Here is a 21,398-nt window from a genome sequence, read left to right on the forward strand (position 1 = left end):
AAAATGATATTTAAACGATAAAAGCCCTAGCCGCACTTTTCTGGTACGAGGGAGACCACTATCGCAATGAGATTTTCAACCCCGGATTTAGATTTCAAAATCTGTTCACTTGCGTACATTCTCACTCCAAATGACGGTGTATACTTTTGGGGTCATTATGCTTGCAAACCCGTGGCAGTGGCTCGGGTTACACACATTTTTGCTACAACCGAGCAGAAGCTGCTACGAAGGTGAATCCGTCGGGTGGTTGATTGACTGGCCGCGGCACAAAATGTTGTTATTACATAAAATTGAGAAATAACAATAACCGTTGCGCTTGATGCGCAATAAAATCCGATACGATGTCTGCCTCGCGGTACTCGAGTCTAACCCATTTCATCTGCCCGGTACTAACCCCCCCCCCCCTCCTCTCCTAAAGCTGTCTGTTGTTTTTCGTGATATTTTGGAAACGGAAGCCGAAAATTATTACATATATTGTTAGTTACTTTTTCCGGTGTCGATTGTTTTTTTTTTTTTTTCAATTATATAATTTATTAAGGCACACTGCTTAAGCTCTAAGATGCCAAGGGCTTTTTCTAATTTTAATTAACAAATAACTTAAAACTAGGATAGTATATTAAGATAATGTAATGACTTTGGCAGATCCCGCCTTCAGCTGGCAATCGGCACCGGCCGGCGTACTGAATGTAACACGTTGGTAAGTATCTTGGTATTAGCCGCTTTTTTCTGTCCGTGTGGGTTCGCGGGGAACACCCCCAGGCTACGAATACCAGGCGGGTGGCCCATATTCATCTCATAGACTACAGCGGCCGTCCGTGGGCAATGATGATGATGTTACGGAGGAAAATGAAAAAAAATAACAGAGAAGTAAATATTACGGAGAACAGAGTAAAAAGGGGATATGGGAACAAAATGACTAAGAACGACAAAGATCTAATTAGTTAACATCGAGATGGTGAAAAAACGTGGGAGGGGGAAGCAGAAAATTTAGTGACAGCAGAAAGATCTTGTTAGTTCCAATGAAGATGGTGGACAGACGAGGGATGGGGAGATTCGGGCGGATGTTAGTGTCGAACCTGTGGGTGGAGTTTCTTCTTAGCATCAGTCGAGGAACAGGGGTAACTAACGCAGATTACACTTGTATATTAATGTGTTTAAGGAATTTATATATGAGTAACATATATGAAATATCCCGACTCGCCAACACATCTCGAACCGGAACATCAGGTGGTCTACCTCGGGCCCTGAGGGAGTCCTTTAAAACAGACCTGGCGTCACAATACCCCACACATGACCATACGACATGCTCGATGTCCTGATAACCGTTGCCACAGGTGCAGAGACCGCTCTCCGCAAGCCCAACACGCCGGAGATGTGCGTTGAAGGTGTAGTGGTTTGACATGAGCCGCGACATAACACGAATGAAATCGCGACTCACGTTCATCCTCCTGAACCAAGGTTTCGTCGATACCCTAGGGATAATGGAATGTAGCCATCGTCCCAGTTCGTCATTACTCCATGAAGTTTGCCAACTTTCAAGTGCTCTTCGACGAGAAATACTGAAAAATTCATTGAAGCAGATTGGTCTTTCATAAATATCACCTTCTAATGCGCCCACTTTAGCCAATGAGTCTGCCTTTTCATTTCCCGGAATGGAACAATGTGAAGGGACCCAGACTAACGATATTGAATAAGACCGTTCAGATAAAGTTCGTGTTCCCGTATTTTCCCCAGGAAATATGGGGGATACTTTCCTGGCTTCATTGCCCGGAGAGCTTCTATTGAGCTTAGACTGTCCGTGACAATGAAGTAATGGTCTTTGGGCAAGGTTTCAATGATCTCGAGGGTGTACTGAATAGCAGCTAATTCTGCGACGTAAACTGAAGCCGGATCACTGAGTTTGTACGAAGCGGTGATGTTCTGATTGAAGATGCCGAAGCCTGTGGACTCGTTGATGTTTGATCCGTCAGTGTAAAACATCTTTTCACAGTTGAATGTTCTAAATTTATTATAAAAAATATTTGGGGCCACTTGAGGGCGCACGTGATCCGGAATTCCACGAATCTCTTCTCTCATGGATGTGTCGAAAAACACAGTAGAATCAGAAGTATCCAACAAATGAGCACGGTTGGAAACAAACGAAGAAGGATTAATATTCTGAGCCATGTAATCAAAATACAAGGACATAAAACGGGTCTGAGAATTGAGCTCGACAAGCCTTTCGAAGTTTTCAATCACCATCGGATTTAAGATATCGCATCGGATTAGCAATCGATATGAGAGATCCCAGAATCGATTTTTCAACGGTAGGACGCCCGCAAGCACTTCGAGACTCATCGTATGAGTCGACTGCATGCAACCTAAGGCAATACGCAAACAACGATACTGAATTCTTTCCAGTTTAATGAAATGGGTGTTCGCGGCGGATCGGAAGCAGAAGCATCCATATTCCATTACGGACAATATCGTTGTTTGGTATAGCCTGATCAGGTCTCCTGGGTGGGCACCCCACTCGGTGTCGATTGTTTTTTTTTTTTTTTTATTCAAGAATATAATGTTTAAGGCACACTGCTTAAGCTCTAAGATGCCAAGGGCTTTTACTAATTTAAAATTTACGACTAACTTAAAACTAGGGTTGTATCATTAAGTAATGTCATATTTGGGTCGCAGTGGTTGACTTTGGCAGATCCAGCCTTCATGTGGTGATCGGCCGGTGAATTGAATATTTCATGAGAGTCTTCCATATGGCGTTGGTGAATATTCATGTTGGCCGCATTCTTCGGTCCGTGTGGGTCCGCGGGAAACACCCCCAGGTTACGAATACCCGGCGGGTGGCCCGCATGCTGTTGATAAGTTTCCGTGGGCGATGATGGTGTTGTTACAGAAGAAAATGAAAAAAAAAAATATAACGAAGTAAATATTGCGGAAAACGGAGTAAAAAGGGGATATGGGAATGAAATGACTAAAACGACAGAGATCTAATTAGTTGACATCGAGATGGTGAAGAGACGGGGAGGGGGGAAGCGAAGGTTAGTGACAGCAAAAAGATCTTGTTAGTTCCGATGAAGATGGTGGACAGATGAGGAATCGGGATAATCGGCGGAAGTTAGTGTCGAACCTGCAGTTGAGAAATAATTCTTAGCCACAGTTGAAACAACGTCGATAAATAGGAGGAACTTTCTAAGCCAGATGTAACAGATTACACTTGTATATTAATGTGTTTGAGAAACTGGTATATGAGAAGCATATATGAACTATCCCGACTCGCCAACACATCCCGAACCGGAACCTCAGGCGGTCTACCTCGGGCCCTGAGGGATTCCAGTAGCTTCGACCTGGCGTCGCGATACTCTACGCACGACCACACGACATGCTCGATGTCCTGATAACCGTCGCCACAGGTGCAGAGCCCGTTCTCCACGATCCCGATACGCCGGAGATGTGCGTTGAATGTATAGTGATTTGACATGAGTCGTGACATAACGCGAATGAAATCACGACTCACGTTCATCCCCTTGAACCAAGGTTTCGTCGATACCTTAGGGATAATGGAGTGTAGCCATCGTCCCAGTTCGTCATTGCTCCATGAAGTTTGCCAACTTTCGAGAGTTTTCTGACGAGAGATACTGAAAAATTCATTGAAGCAGATTGGTCTTTCATAAATATCACCTTCTAATGCGCCCACTTTAGCCAATGAGTCTGCCTTTTCATTGCCCGGAATGGAACAATGCGAAGGGACCCAGACTAACGATATTAAATAAGACCGTTCAGATAAAGTACTCAAATGTTCCCGTATTTTCCCCAGGAAATAAGGGGGATACTTTCCTGGCTTCATTGCTCGGAGAGCTTCTATTGAGCTTAGACTGTCCGTGACAATGAAGTAATGGTCTTTGGGCAAGGTTTCAATGATCTCGAGGGTGTACTGAATAGCAGCTAATTCTGCGACGTAAACTGAAGCCGGATCACTGAGTTTGTACGAAGCGGTGATGTTCTGATTGAAGATGCCGAAGCCTGTGGACTCGTTGATGTTTGATCCGTCAGTGTAAAACATCTTTTCACAGTTGAATGTTCTAAATTTATTATAAAAAATATTTGGGGCCACTTGAGGGCGCACGTGATCCGGAATTCCACGAATCTCTTCTCTCATGGATGTGTCGAAAAACACAGTAGAATCAGAAGTATCCAACAAATGAGCACGGTTGGAAACAAACGAAGAAGGATTAATATTCTGAGCCATGTAATCAAAATACAAGGACATAAAACGGGTCTGAGAATTGAGCTCGACAAGCCTTTCGAAGTTTTCAATCACCATCGGATTTAAGATATCGCATCGGATTAGCAATCGATATGAGAGATCCCAGAATCGATTTTTCAACGGTAGGACGCCCGCAAGCACTTCGAGACTCATCGTATGAGTCGACTGCATGCAACCTAAGGCAATACGCAAACAACGATACTGAATTCTTTCCAGTTTAATGAAATGGGTGTTCGCGGCGGATCGGAAGCAGAAGCATCCATATTCCATTACGGACAATATCGTTGTTTGGTATAGCCTGATCAGGTCTCCTGGGTGGGCACCCCACTCGGTGTCGATTGTTGATAATGTTTGACTACCATCATCGGCTGTCATTAGGTAAAAATTATTAGTTTTTGAAATGTTTGATATAGTTATGATATAGTTGTTCAAAGTCTTGATATTACATTGCTTTTACGGATTTTGACCTTCTGTTCAAACTACGTGCCCTACGCATTAAGCTACCCAGCCGCGTCCGAATATAGTTTTGATACGCTTATTTAAAATCAATAGAAATAATGGGTATTCAACTGCCTTGCATTCAAAGGAGAATTGAACGTAAATTGCACTACTACCTTTGTTTAATTAAACTTCACGTACTTTCTTCAGAATGAAAGCCTTCCTTCCTTAAGCGAAGGTCGACTTTTACTTTTTGGGTTGAGCTTGATCATCCCAAAGTGACCTTATTGTTCACTACACTGTACTATATCATATCGACTGTATTGGATGTTTTATTACTCTCCCTTAATTATTTGACCCGGTGCATGATCCCAAAAACTGAATGGAGTCGTAATGTAAATTGAATATGTATTATTATAATAATGTTCGTTTAGGGATTAGCCTAGATTTTTGTTAGGGCACATAATTGTTTTCAATTTTGTTAACGATTCGTCTTAGACTCATCAGTACATAACAGTTTATGTTGAACTGTTATGCCATCTAACAGTACAACATAAACCGCTAAGCAGATGTAAAGTTTCTGCTACGTATTCACAAATTAAAATATGTGTAAAGAATTAGAAACATATTCCATCTCAAAATTGAAAAATAAATTTAATAAAAATCCTCGGCAGCCGGCTACCCAGAAACTAAGAATATAACTAGAACGTAAACTAACCAACTTTTCTGTCCCGCGATGCATGTGCAAATGTAAATTATGCTCCAAAACACTAACGGAATTGCAAAGTGACACAAGAATATAAAAAGAATTTGTAGCATAGGAGCAAAATCACTACTCGAATGTAATTTAATAATTCATAATTTAGGCAAACCCAAAGATCTTGGCCACACGCTCAACAAGTACCAATTCGTACCATATCATCACCACCGAACGGTCGGTCGTTCCATTTGTCGAGAACGCGCCATAAGTTGCATTGCTTCCAAGGTACAGTAGTGCGCGGAGTGATCGGGTGTCGCTTCCATTTAGTGGCTGATATGGGAGCAATTCTAATAGTTTGCTCATTGCCGGCGCTGTTCTCGCACTGTGCGGCTGTTCGAACTGTCCGGTGTCGCATCAACATTGTTCAGTCGATCGATTCCGCGATCTACCGGTGAAAGTAATTGTCCCAAAGTGTCTCCGTGAAGCGGAAAACCGGTAACTTCATTCCGAGTTAACGTGAGTTTTGGGTGAATCGAGTGAAAAAATACCGTTGGTCGTTTAGGTGTGCGGAACGGTCGCCAAAACATCGAGAGCATTACAAAAGTGCTTATCTCGTGGTTTTACTTGTGAAGACGGTGACATTGGTTTCGATCGACTTGGTGCCACGTATTGTGGTGGAAAGCAGGCGAGCAAACTTATTTCCCGCAACCAAACATCGCCCGTTTCGGTGTGTTGTGTGTCGATTCGTGACTCGCCCAGGCAACACAAGCCATGGGTGAGTGGCAACCGTTCGTGAGCTGATTGGAAACTAAAACGATTGGATTCGATGTTTTGATCTCAGTGCGGAAAACTGTACCAAAAGTGTTGAACCGGGTGATAAGGACTAAGCGGTGTTTTGCTGTTCTCTCGTAATATGCGAGTAGTATTAAAACAGGCTCTACATGCCTGTTTGTGATTGATAAGGTTCAAAAGATTGAGTGTTACTGTTTATGATAGAAAAGAGTCACAGGATTAAGAATGAGTTTTGTTGATTTTAGTTATAACTAGACTACAGTATGGGTTGTTATATATATATATATATATATATATATATATATATATATATATATATATATATATATATATATATATATATATATATATATATATATATATATATATATATATATAATCGATCCGCACCCGACAAATATTTTTTTTCTAAACCCAAGGCATGGGTCGGGATTCGGGTACGAATACTCAACATAAGAACATCGACTCAATATTCTTCTGCTTATTTAGACGAGATTCGACCTAAGAAAGTCATACGATCGCAGAAAATGAGTTGCTATCGAATGTTTATTTAAGCTTCAAGTACACGGTCACATGGTTTGTTATGTATTTAAAATCGGTGCAACCAGCTTCAGAAAAGGTCTACGATATTCTTGCTTTTGATTTGAATCGAACTGATTTTAGAAAATTTTTCGAATCAATACTTCATCACTGATCGAGCAAAAGAATAAAATAAATGATGAATAGATAATTGGTGAAACATAACTAAAACGAAAACTATTTGAAATTTAAACAATTAGAAAAAGCCCTTCAAGTGTACAGGACACGAATATGGGTAAACCGATTTTTACAATGTTTAGGCTCGTTTGAAAGCTACTATTGGACCATTGATCAAGTTCGAAAAACACTCTCATGGGGTCACTTCGGGTTTCGGAAATATAATGGTATAATGAACGCAATTGACAAAACACGTTTTTTACTGCTCAATTTTCTCCGAGATAGCTGAGCCGATTTTAACAAGTCACTGTTGAACTGTGGCTCAAGTTCGTAAACCAATTGGCTGACATTTATGGTTCCGGAGATAAAATAGTATAAGTGACATAACCACCGAAACGCGTTGTTTTTTACCACTAAATTTTTTTAGAACCGATTTTATGAGGCTTTGAATCATTTGCAAGCTCTTATGAAATCTCTTGGTGATCAACAGTTCTGATCAGTATTTCTCTTCGTAATCTAAACTATAAAGTCATTCATTCGAAACTCATCTCTCAAAATGTGTCGATACTTTTCAAACACTTTACCGCATTTGTCACTAAACCGGCCCAACAGCACGTTCTGAGAAAATAAATTGCTCTATTTATGACCCAAACAGCAGAGTTCGCCGTCAGTTTGAACATTGGTGGTGGCCTTATAGGTGGTGAAGATCACATTGTCGGGTGTTACCCTAACGGTAAATACCGTCAACTCACATTACGGCGGTTTCATGCTTCGTGCTACCGATCGGTAATTTTTCTCTGTTTTGAATGCACAAATCTGCACCACTCGGCAGTCAACCGATGTGAACCACTTTCGTTACGCTGGAAGATTTGGTTACAAGTGATTGAGTAATTGAAACGGCATGGGAACGATTCTCGATTACCTCATTCATCCTTGGTTGCGATAAAATAGATTCTACTAGTGTGATCGAACTTTGAGGCCATTCTGCTAGTCGTTATGTTATCATAAAAAGTTCTAAAGTTATTTTGTTTGGTCATCATTATTCGTCAATTGTTATGATTATGGCGATTATCGTGTAGCAGACGCACGTCTTAAACATGGAATATGAGTGTGCATTATTACTGCGAAATACAAAAAAACTGTCAGATTGTAATAAAGATGTTCTAATGCTGACTGTTTTCGAGCTGCCAATGTTTCTAGGGTCACTAACAAAGTGTGCGTGTGTATTATCGGTTCATGTGCGTGACAATAGCATAATAAATCTGCATCGCCGACAGAAGCAGAATGCACTCATGACTATCGATCGCTTCGATCACGGATGTTTATGATGACTCGGTTCTGCAGCTTTTTGTTCAGGATTTCGCTCGTTCAAAATGAAAGTAAAGAACGCGAATATGTGACGTGTGATCCGATCCTCAGAAAAATACAGCATTCTCAATTGATACATTTTTTTGATGACAAAAAAAATAAAAGCATTTACAGCTGATAATGTTTTCCTTCTCTCTTTGTTTGTAGCTCAATCGATGACGAAATTGATGGCACGTGTATAGTTCGTGCACGTGGATTGCCCTGGCAGAGCAGTGATCAGGACATCGCCCGCTTCTTCCGGGGGCTTAATGTGGCCAAGTGAGTATCGAATTTCTTATTTTCTATGTTCATCGAAAATTTTCGATAAGCATTTCAAAGCACGGGAGATGAAAAACAGTAACATTTTGTGAGTTTCTTGGAAATCGAACAATATTATAGGTGACAACCAAAGGCATTCATGATTGTGTTTGTAATTCTTTGACGAAATATGGTATAGCAGACAGGAGCATTGCAAAAGTTCAATAAAATATTTAGAATAGAAATGTAGAGCTACTGCCGGGAATTTTTAACGGATAGGTCTGCGACGTTCTCAATTTTCTTTTTCATTGCCGTTTTTTTTCGAACGAGATGAAAACCGCACTCATAAGACGTCGGTCAAAAAGACCCTAATCTGACAAAGAAAACAACATTTTTCCAAACTTCGGTTTTTGTCATGAATACGACTTACTTTACTATGGAGCGCCTTTTCAAAATTTACCCTTTGAAAGAGTGATAAGTGAATATCTCTTGTTTCATCTAACGTATCGACATAATTTTTGCTAAATGCCATCGGAAATATGATCACAATTTTATGATAAAATTTTCAGTGGATCTCAAATAGTTCAAAATTAAACTTTTCTGAAATGTTTAGTATCAACGAGTATCAAAGAGAAAAACACATGGCGATTGTTTACCTTTCTCGTATTTCAAAATCTCATAGCTCAGTGATATGTGGAAGGATTTATATAATCTTAGTACCAATAGATTCGAAATTTTTCAACTTGAACTATATTGCAACAACATTGAAGTTTTTCAATAGTACTCTGAGTGTCTGACTTGATCCATTTCAGCACCAGCCAATCAGAACACGTTCTGCGAAAGAGAACAAAATATGTGTTACTCCAGCGATATAAAAAGTGATTTTGCCACTTTTTCTATCATTTTGAGAGCAACAGAAGGAAGACACATACAAGAGTAACATCGGGCCGGCCACACATTGAAACGAAATCAGAAGCCTGCCAGCTGAAATCATCAGTGTCCACGCAAAGAATTATCTCGGATCTAAATACAGATCCTGTTGGTCGTGCAATTCAAAGTAGAGATGGGCAAAACAATTAATTTCAAAGAACCGTTCACAACTTGATAGTTCTTCCGAAAGAACTAGTTCCTATGAACCGTTCATTTGTTCTCCAGAAATTTTAAATGTTTCTGCAAAAACGAGTACGATAACAAATAGATATGTTTCGTTGGTATCAAACTTTTTAATGAAAATGCTGCTTCTTTTTTGCAAGTATTTAAAGTAGCAATCGTTCACTTTTGTGCTTTTGTTAGAAGTCGCTGAAGTTAATTGTTGACACACGTTCTCCTAGAACTTCAATCATTTTAATTTCCTTGAAAAAGATTAGAGAATTATCGTTCTTCAACAAAGACCTGTAGTTCACTCGTTTTTCTAGAAGGACTAGTTCTTTTGAATCGTTCAGGAACGGATTGCCCATCTCTAATTCAAAGCACTTTTCAGTGCGAAGCAAAGTTACCACGTATACAGATCAATCTGTATTTTTGTCGTGAATACTTTAGTATGGGTCCGAAAACAAAAATGAACAAATTGTTAGAACAAAGTTTTCCACTTGATTTGCGCATTCTACTTTCCAGGCGTATCACATCTGGCTAAACTCAAAGCCATCTTAAATATTTTTACATTACAGTGATGTGGTCATCCTGAAAAGGCCGGGTTTTTTGCTCGACTCCTCGTCGGTACGGGTGGCCAGCTGCAGATGGCGAGGGATGATTCTCGTTTTCTTGTTGTCACGGGCAGCGTTGCCGGCCAATTCCAACACGTCGACAGCCAAGTACTCCATCGAATTAAGCTCGGCTCTTGTGTATCATCTTCGTTCTCAAATTTATCAAGAGCTCCTCAATGCAGCAATATGGGCTCACTTTTGTTTTTGCTGTTCTTCAACGATGCTGTTTCGGTGCTCGGAGTTGGCTGCAGATTAGTATATGCCGATGATTTGAAATTATATCTTGAAGTTCGCTCTATTGACGACTGCATTCGGCTTCAAAAACTTCTAGATACATTTGTCGCTTGGTGTCGTAGAAACTGGTTGATTGTCAGCATTTCAAAATGCCAGGCCATAACGTTTCACCGAATACTGAACCCAATTCGATTCGACTATGCAATTGATGGACAAACGCTCCAGAGAGTTGACCATGTTAATGACCTTGGTGTTTTGTTAGATGCCGAACTTACCTTCAATCTGCATCGTTAATCTATAATTTCAAAAGCGACACGGCAACTAGGTTTTATTGCAAAGATCGGGCGGGACTTCCAAGATCCGTATTGTTTGAAGGCGTTATATTACTCTTTGGTTCGTCCAATACTGTAAAATGCTAGCGTAATTTGGAGTCCTTATCAACTTACATGGAACTTACGGATTGAGCGCGTTCAGAATCGATTTGTTCGTCTTGCTCTAAGAAACCTTCCCTGGCAGAACCCGCTTGAGCTTCCACCATACCACGATCGCTGTCGAGTGATCGGACTCGACTCATTGGAACGACGCAGGAAAATTCAGCAAGCTACTTTCGTGGCAAAACAACGGGGATATCGACTCGCCGAAGATGTTGTCTCAACTTGATTTTCGTACTTCACAACGATCACTGCGCTCTACCAGTTTACTTCAGCCGAGATTTCATCGAACGACGTTCGGGTATTATGAACCGAGAACATCATGCTTGAGGACATTTGGCGCTGTTGAACATCTTTTTGAATTTGATGAACCAACACACAAATTCGCGCAGAAAGTACAGCGATGTACAATTTTATGATTTGACTAATACATATTCATTAAGACCATTTTATTGTCAGATGAATAAATTTAATAATAAATAAATAAATCACTGCCGCCAGACAGACCGGTGTACCGGCACCGACACGTTCGGCGTAGTTTCCCTTCCGGAGCAGACGATGGATTCTGCCAACTTGGAACTGCAGACCAGCACGGTTTGAGCGGGACTTTGCCTTTCCCTTAACTCTTCCTCCTTTGCCACGGTCAGACATATTGTGTGTGCGTGTTTCTACGTAAAAATTCCACTAAATGCTGTTAACAGCTAGACAGCCAATTCAGTAATACTGGCTGCCGCCGTACTACCCTCTATTTTATATCGTCTCACTGTTTCCCGTTCTGCGAACAGGAAAAGAAATTTTGACAAAGGAGCTGTCCGTACACCGCTGCCAGGAACGTCCTTTGATTGTGATATCTAACACATTCAATTACGACAGTAACGTTGTCTCGCAATGCGAAAAATAATGTTGATATAGAACACATCTTTATACTAGTATGGGTGTCGTTTGGAAAAATGCCGCGAGAAACTGATTTGCCACGTATACAGTTGATTCTGTATTTTTATTATCAAGAACTATACTGGTTATTTGATATTTAATTGTGTTTCAGAATGTTTAATGTAACTAATCTGAACTTTCGTTTAGGTGCTTCGTTTCAAATTCTAGTAGTGAATTGAAAAGTAGTGCATAATTCATACAATTGGCAACTAATTGATATTCGGAAGTGTTAAGAAACATGCCAGTTGTTTCCGTATTCACATATTCAGTTATATCTTTGACATTACCCACCTGCCTTTTCTATAAATACTTTTATTTCTAAATATATATGTATGTCGGTATTCATTAGTCAATGTTAATACTGTTTTATTAAGGGATTTGCTATTATAAATTATATTTAGAAATAACATTTATTTTTGATCTTATAACTATTTCGGATTTGTTTGTATCAATTCATCACTTTTATTCAATGTAAGATATCTGGCTATTGGTTGAATTCATGGCAGAAGAAGTCTAACACACAAAAAATAATTGAAACTCCAATGGACTTAATGAAATGATAAAGAAATTTCATGTAAAGAAGCTTACGACAAGCAACGATGTCACGAACTAAGACATTGGATAGTCTACCTCGGGTACGCAAGGAATTTATTAGTTGAGATCTGACATCACGATACTCCACGTATATCAAAACGACATGATCAATATCGCGATAACCTTCGCCATCAGCACAATAATTAGTCTCGAATAGTACAATTCGAAGGATGTGCGTCGTGATAGTGATTGGACATGTATCTAGATATCACGCGAATGAAGTTCCCACGCACCCTCTGGACCATGCCTTTGTCGATAATTTAGGAATAATTGAGTGCATCTACCGACTCAGGTCATCTTTACCCAAGAAGCTTGCCAGCTGGCAAATGTTCTTTGGCGAGACGCGCTATAGAATTCGTTGAAAGCATTCTGTCGCTCATAAATTTCATCCTTCAAAGGACCACATTTGGCTAAAATGTCGGCTCTTTCATTGCCTGGAATCGAGCAATGAGCCGGAACCCTGACTATAGTGATTTGATAATTATTCTTCAATATGTCGTTCAGGTACTGTATATTTTGCCCAAGAAAAACGGTTCATTCTTGCCAGTCATCCCTCTCAGCAGGCCGTTCAATTTTGTTGGTTTTTTGAGCGCTTGTTGAACGACATATTGCACGAAATATTCGTTCAATTTGCTGGAACGGTTTGTTGTTGTTTTTTCTCTTGCAAAAATAGTGTGAAAATTAAGTGTTACCTTTACATAGAAAGAAAATTTGTTGTTATTCTACGTGAAGTAGAAGTATTGTGGAGGTATGTATTATTAGTTTAAACAAATAAGTGGAGAAAACTTCAGAAAATCTGCAGTAAAACTAGTCCAACGGGGCTCCAACTCCTCATGTTAAAAATGGCTCAACAATGGACCTCTGTCTGCCGCGTTTGTTGAACGTATGTTCGATCTGTATTATAACGTTTGATACACTTTCGTGAAAATAGTGACTGTGAAAATAGTGACTTTGTGAGAGTGTAATGACGTGACATAGTGGAATTAAACGGTACAACAACATTACTATTAGTGAGAATATTCTACTAACAGCTCAAACAGAAATTTAGTGTAGTGTTTCTTCTCTAGAGCCGTTTTCTCTCACGTATTTTGTTTTTGATGCATTTATGGTCAGTCCGATACAGCTAGCTTCAACTTTCAGTTCGATGTATGTTTCCATCATCTTCTCAAGGTTACGTGTCACAATATCAATAACGTCAGCGAAGCCAAAAAGTTGTACGAAATTTCTGAAAATCGTACCACTCGTGTCGATTCTCGCTCTTCGAATCACACTTTCCAAAGCAATATTGAACAAGATACAAGAGTCCATTACCTTGCCGTAGCCTTCTCCGAGATTCAAAGGGACTCGAGAGCATCCCATATAATCGGACGTAGCACATCACTCTATCCATCGTTGCTTTGGGAAACCGTATTCGTGCATAGCTGCTCTCTATCGATTGTGTCGTATGCCGCTTTGAAGTCGATGAATAGGTGACGCGTGGGTACGATGTATTCACGACACTTCTGGAGTACTTGTCTTATCGCGAATATGTGATCCGTAGTGGCGCGGGCTTCAGTAAATCCCGCTTGGTACGGTCCTATGAATTCCTTAGCTATTTGTGATAGACGACGGCAAAGGATTTGGGAGAGTACCTTGTAGTTGGCGTTTAGCATTGTGATGGCGCGTTAATTGCAGCAATCTAGTTAATCACTCTTTTTCGTAGGTGGGACATACCACTCCTTCCATCCATTTTTGCAGTAGAATCTCCTCCTCTCAAATCTTAGAAATCGTCCAGCGCAGCGCTCTAGCCAATGCCTCTCCCCCATGTTTGAGCAGCTCGCCTGGCAACTGGTCATTGCCCGCGGCTTTGTTGTTTCTCAGCTTGCACTTATCTCCGACAGATCAGGTGCTGGGAATCTGTCGTCGACTGAACGTGCACCTATTAATTCCTGTGTCGTTCTGTGTGTCTTGTGCTTCGCCATTCAGATGCTCGTTATAGTATTGCTTCCATCTGTCGATCACGTCACGTTCGTTCGTGAGAAAGTTACCACTGGTATCTCTGCACAGGGTTGCGAACGGTACTGGAGAATGACACGAAACAGCAGACAGTCAAACCGCGCAAATGACAGCAGTCGCCGATTTAGTTCGCCACGACTGTAGCAGATGAAAAATGTCATAGGTCTAATGACATTCTCTCGTGAATATCTCCGTTTACTCTCAGCGATAGCTGTTCTACTCTTTTCAATCTGATCAAGTAAAAAGCAAAGCAAAGCAAAGTCTTGGTATTACATTCCTTTTGTGGAATTTGGCCTTTCTGTTTCAACAGACTTCGCAGCCGATTCATATAGCGTACATAATCGTTGCATAGCTAGTAGTACTATGGATCCTACTGACGCTAAGAATCCTTCCAGGTCTGGGCTCGAACATACGACAACTGGTTTGTAAGACCAGCGTCCTATGCATTGAACCACAAACCCGGGACGAAGCAGTAGCTCCTTCCAAATTTAACATCTTTCGAGAGACAGTCGCCAACAAGGCTCAACTTTAAAATTCGTTTTATGTCGATTCTGATGAGGTGTAGGGGGGCAGGTGTAGGGGGGAAAGTCTTGCTTCCCAATGCAGACGGTTTTGTTTGTGTATCCTTACGTGTTTTGTTACTCTGCACTCCCGTTGGAAGGAAGCGGTTCAGTGAGAAAAGCAAAGTAAATGCTTTGACTTCCAGAATTTGGATGCACTTTTTCGATCAAACACCCCGTTTAGCATGAACCAGAATTGTAGAAGTAAAAGGAGCGCAAAACTTATGATATGACAATTCCGTTTATGAGAATGTCATGACATTATGAGCTCGTGACATTCTCGAAACCCGTGACCGAAAATTAACAAAGCAGCTACTTATTCAGTATGCACGTACTCTACCACAAAGCGAAGGCTGCTATGAGAGAGTGCGACAAAAATAACTGCTCTCAATATTGCTGTCGTGTACTCTCATGATTGCGCCAAACTCTCGTGTCATTGCGTGATGGCTACTGTTGAACGTAGCATCTGCGCGTATCGTTGGCAGTGACTGTCTTAGGTTGATGTCAGAGTGAGCGCGAAATTCAATGCGATTCAATGCGATGTACTGTTTTCACACCACATTCACTCTGACAGGGGACACTTACACGCAACCTTATGCTTGACACCAGTATAAAAAATGTCATATTTTCGCACCATTGTCTCTGCACATTCCAGCTTGTAGGGTGTAGCCTCTCTGTATGTCATTTGCGTGCACAGCTGTTCCATTGCTTCGCGATCTTGGTCTTCCTGGTGGCGCTTTTTCTTCCGGAAACCCGAGTTATCTCAAGGTAACGGTACTCGTATTCATCTCAGCTACAGTAGTCATCTCATATACGGAAACCGTTAGTTTGATTGAGATCTGCTGTCTCTGTTCGATAAATAGGCTTTAAGGGTAAGATATGTGCATCCACTTTGAGCTTTCGCGTTGCTAGAACAACAGTATTGCTTTGTAGAACTAAAGCAAAGATATTCTTAGAGCCGAAGCAAAGATCTTTCGATTGTATCGCAATTCGTTGATAAAAGTCCAGTAACCGATAAAATAACATGACGACATAACGCACACAAAAAATGTTTTTATGCGGAGGATATGCATCGCAATAAAAGAATGTTTAAAAAAAAGTATAAGAACGCACAGATGGACTTAATTTTGTTTTCATAGGAAAATTATCAATGATAATAATGTTCATTGAATTGTTATGCAGAAAAATCACCTGTTATTCGTACCCGAGAGACATGTGATCTCATGAATGAAGCTTTATTACTAAGCATCTGTCGATTCTGTGAACGTTTTCCACGATGGAAATTTGATGATTAATTTGGTTATTCTGGCATTTCGTTCTTTATGAGTCCATTACTGGATCACCCTAGGGAATAGAAAGTTTCACTCACGCATACATTCAAATCACTTAAATACTGTTTGTTCTAGTAAATTATACAACACCATCTCTTGATAAAGAACGACCTTTTCACATTGGCACCACATCGAAGTCATGCTCTGCTCGCATCGCTAGCCACTCACGAAACAAAGCGTACAGCGAAAAACTTATACATGTTTCACTATTTAGCATCAGGTGTGCAGTTCGAATTCTATTCAGACGAAATTAAACAAAATTCAATTAAGCATTTTTTTTAAATCTTCGGTGTGTACATTGCCATTTCAGCCCTCATCAGTCAATATGAAGCAACCGGACTGTATGATCGATTTTTTCCAGATTGTTTTGAAATGTACAACCAGATCACTCATTGCATTTGGTTTAGTCGTGAGAGCTTTGCCTTTGCGAAAGCCAACGTAATAGGCAAATATTCGCCTTCAGCAAATTTACGAACTGTTATAGTAATTCAATCGTTCTTACAAACCGGTAGTGGGTAGCATGATTCCCTAGTAGTAATCGTAGATCGCTCTAGGGTTTAGTGTTTTATCTTTAAATTCGATCAGCGCAAGTTTGCCAATTTTTACCTTGAATGAGAAAAAATAGCAATGGATGAAGAAAGTGAGAGTAACTGTGAGGCTACGAATGATACTGGCGAAAGTTATGCAATTCAATTGGTTCCCGTGAAAGATACCGTCTCGAATGAGACGAAAGGTGATTCAAATGAGCTATCGGAAAAAAATCTCAATTGTAAAATTTCGAGCTCAATCAGCACCAACAATCAAGGGTAACGTGAAAGTTCATAAATCATAGGTCGTCTTGAAATGAACGTAATAAAACATACAATTTTATATTATGGATAGAATGCATGTAGGTCTTTCGAGCCTGTTATCGTATGCTTGAGCCCCTACCTGGAAGGATTCGTAGTACTAGTAATGTAATGGTTCAATACGCTAATACGATTCGGCGTCGAAGTCTATCGAAAAAGACTAAACTGTTTCCCACAACTCTTTCCGTTTGATGTAATACCAATCCATTGACTCCGATAGAAAAAGCAAGTAGAATAAAGGCGCCTATTCCATAATCAGAATCATAACTTCGGGCGTTTTTGGCAAATATATCTGAATTGTTATTTTGCAAATAATTTTCTTCGTAATTAATTTTTAACCCTTTCACGACCATAAGATGGCCAGGACGAAATATGTCAATACAACACAATATTTTAGCTATTGTGAGTCTAAAGTAACAGAATATCACCAGAAAAACATAGCAGTGTGCATAAGTTTCCTATAATTTCATGGGAAATATTTTTCCCTATGATCCTCAGAAGTAAATAAACGAAGAGTTGGGTTTACTATATCTAATTTAATTTCTTATCAGAATAATCAAATAAATAGTTAGTTGTGGTATTCTACGAAACGATTTCGTGTACTTTGTTAGCACAAGTGGACGTTGCACATAACACATTTATTATGTGTTCTATTTTATATACGTCGTTTTGCACAAACTTTTTTAGTGCAATAAGGATTGACAGTTCTTTTTTTATTCGTTTAGAAACATTTTTTTTGCCATGGAAATAAGTTTCATCGATTTAAGGATAATTGAAAAATCCATAACGATTTTTATAGAAGGGAAAAAATTGAGCGTTAAGGAGTTGAACGTGTGAGATGTCAATAATAATTAGTGCTGTGTTCTATGGTATTATGCTTGAAGCGAAGAGTTTCAGCCGAACAATGTGACATCGTTGCGTGACCGGAATGCATCGTATCTAATCTAGTTGAGTATTTCGATCATATTAGAGATGATCGGGAAAGCATTATTTAAATCCGAAACTGACCCGTACCCGATCGAAAATAAAAACCTTTTACCCGTACACGACCCGAATCAGAGAATAATTTTTCTTCCGAACCCGAACTCGAAATCTACTCGTACCCGGAAAAATCCGACCAAACTTTTTAACCCAAACCCTACTCCCTAGTAAAAATGAAATAATCTTCACCCGATTCGAACCCGACAAACACATTTGTTTCTGAACCCGATCCCGACCAGTACACGTTGGGCTCGGGTCTGTAATTCATATATCACCGCAGGATTTATTGTTCCGTTGAACGAGCATAAAAAATCAAACGAAAATACTTCAGTATTATAAATCCATTATCCATCCATTATTATCATACGAATAGTTTGTTCAATTTTCCACTGACTGTCTGTATGTATTTTCTAGACAGGAGTTACACAAGAATCTTAATCCTGTCTCGTGTGATCGATTGAACGTGTGATTCTAAATAAACAAGTATAAGTTTAGTAAGTTAAAAATAAAAGTCTGTTCAAGTTGTTATACCTGTTGAGCGTTTGTTGAATGGATTCAGATTATGAATTGAAATTCGTGTACGCGATCTGTGATCAATCCCTATTGTCTTCAAGCGTTACCGAGTTTGATTTACAGTAGAGGAAATTGAAGCATTGCTAACAGAGCAAATGCACTCCAATATATAAAAAAAAGCTCTAGAAATCCAACGGCACAGTATGCTTATGGCTTTCTTCTGAGTTCTTAACAGTAACATTCGCGTTAGATACTGAATCTCGGTCGTATGTGCAAGTGACTTTTTTTCCGATTATTGTCATGTGATTAAGAAGATTTTCATTAGTTTTCCAGTACTCACCGAATCAATCCATATCATGTGTTTCGAGGGAAATGTAGGAACGGCGTAGAAGTGATTAACAGAAGAGAAAGTAAACAATGGAAAACTATTCTTTGCTTACCCCCTGAGGATGCTCTCCAGCGGCCATCAGAACTCTAGAACCTCTGATAAAGACGAATTATGAGCAAATTGTAATTTACAAATACCTTCCCTTCCCCTCTCCACACAATATAACACCTCCTCTCTTTTGGATATAAACCCGGCGAACGACCAAAATTAGGTTAAAGTCGGGTATAAATAAACGATATAAAAAAATTCTTTACTTGCACGGCCTCTTGAAAAGTTCAACAAGCTACGTCAAATTGTATAGGTCCAGAAAGCTTCCCAAATTATATAAGGATTTTTATCTTTCGTCGAAGTTGAGAACTGTGGTGATCCATTTGTATTAATAGGATCCTGTGCTCAATCTTGGCATTGTGTCTACATCAGCGGTTTGAATGCTCAGAATGGTGTAGATAGTATGATTTAAGACTATACCTAATTATCTTGATTTTAGTCTAAGAAGAAGGGATGTTTTTTCGTTGTTTTTTTTAACTTCTATCATACAAAAAAAAACAAATGAATAACGCTATTCTCAATCCGACAATCCGAAGCAAAAAGTAATATAATTCTACATTGGTAAACTTCAGCTTGAAGCATTTATTCAAACTTTGCGCCCGAATCGCGAAAATTCGAGCTACTCATACACCAAATTGGTGAAATTATTGAATGTGATCCAAAAAACTTTCCTTCAATATAATGAAAGCGTTCGGAGAATCCACCTTACTGGATTGAGTTCGAAGGAAATCGAGAGTGGAATGCCGCAAAAGCATCGAAATAAACAATAAAAATTTTCAAGCGGGATCTCAACCTCTCCGTCCAAGATGTAACAAGCAAGCTTAGAGTATCGTCGACTATCGATTATCGAGCTAAGCTTTAGACTGTCGATTTACAAGAAGGCGGTTTGTCGATAAGCAAAATAAGTTGGTCAAAGTACAATCGCAAAAGCCGTACATGAAGGCACTTGAGAAAGAGAAAAGTCGAAAAGGTAAAGATTTTCAAGCACACTAAGTTGTCGAAATTCGTAAGGAAATATATTCACGCGGCCGGCCATATGATCCTGTGGCATTAAGAGAGACATCGAAATCAGGACCTGGGAAACATCTGTCACCTTTCTTCAAATGACACAATTATTCTGTTTTTTTTTGTTTGGATTTGACACTTGACTATTACGGAAAAGACATTTGACATTGGACTATTACGGAAAAGACCATGGAGAACCACCGCGAATAACGTGCAGCCCAAGTAAACCATCACATATCACCAGAGCTGCGTCCATTATAAAAACGTTTAGCCATCGCTATGAATACGCGAAAGACAATTGTCAGTGAGATGTGGTGAAAGATGTCAAACGATAGGTTCAGCCTTTTTCATTCGTTTAAAATATGCTTGAGTGAATATATGTCCTTTTATTTGTTTAAATCGAGCTTAAAACCAGGACAGGATTTGCTTTTTTATCAATTTATCTCATTTTTTTCTCGTGCACATTTTTCACTCCAGTAAACAGTGTGTAACTTTTTTTCATTTCATTCATGTTTACTCCACGCAGGGGTGGTGTAGCACTCTGTTTATCACCCCAGGGACGTCGTAACGGTGAAGCGTTGGTACGCTTCATTACGCAAGAGCATCGTGACATGGCGTTGAAGCGGCATAAACACCACATCGGCAATCGCTATATTGAGGTAACGTCGTGAGCATTTGATTTTGATTTCGAATGATAGATTGATCTACAGTTCTTCCATCTGCCCACCATGTAGGTTTATCGAGCCTCCGGAGAAGATTTCTTGGCTGTGGCCGGTGGTGCATCTAATGAAGCCCAGGCATTCCTGTCCAAAGGAGCTCAGGTCATAATTCGCATGAGAGGTTTGCCATACGATTGCACTGCGAAACAAGTGGTAAGTTTGTAATTTGTACTTTACGATTTTAAACTAATTCTGGGTTAAACCCATTTCAGTTGGATTTTTTCGCCAACGGAGAGAACGCTTGTACGGTGCTGGATGCTGCCGATGGAATACTATTTGTAAAGAAACCCGATGGTCGGGCCACCGGAGATGCATTTGTACTTTTTGCCCAGGAGTCGGATGCTTCCAAAGCACTCTCGAAGCACCGTGAGTCGATCGGACAGCGATATATTGAGCTTTTCCGGTCGACCACAGCCGAAGTTCAGCAGGTAGGTTCTATGATTTTTGTTTGCAATATCACTGTTGTTTAACCAATAACAGCATACTTCCTATACTATATTATTGTCCAAGGATACTAATGGGTAAGACTAATATTTTTCTTCTTAGTGTACTCACTTCAGTTTTCTAATGATCCTCTGTAACTATGAAGAAAAACATCATCAGTAAACTCATGATTCCATTTTATTCAA

The 21,398-nt window shown here is 39.8% G+C and overlaps 1 protein-coding gene across 10 annotated transcripts in view; it reads left to right on the top strand.

Moving 5' to 3' along the window:
- Positions 1–21,398, top strand: part of LOC131439027 (RNA-binding protein fusilli) — a 157,190-nt gene that overhangs the window by 120,036 nt on the left and 15,756 nt on the right. For all 10 annotated transcript variants that reach the window (XM_058609513.1, XM_058609511.1, XM_058609512.1 and 7 more), the window contains 4 exons: positions 8,397–8,507; positions 20,577–20,709; positions 20,785–20,922; positions 20,982–21,197. In XM_058609513.1, the coding sequence (XP_058465496.1) occupies positions 8,397–8,507; positions 20,577–20,709; positions 20,785–20,922; positions 20,982–21,197 (598 nt within the window). The remainder of the gene's footprint in view (positions 1–8,396; positions 8,508–20,576; positions 20,710–20,784; positions 20,923–20,981; positions 21,198–21,398) is intronic.

Source organism: Malaya genurostris, chromosome 3 (genome assembly GCF_030247185.1).
Source record: "Malaya genurostris strain Urasoe2022 chromosome 3, Malgen_1.1, whole genome shotgun sequence".
In the NCBI taxonomy this organism is placed as follows: Eukaryota; Metazoa; Arthropoda; class Insecta; order Diptera; family Culicidae; genus Malaya; species Malaya genurostris.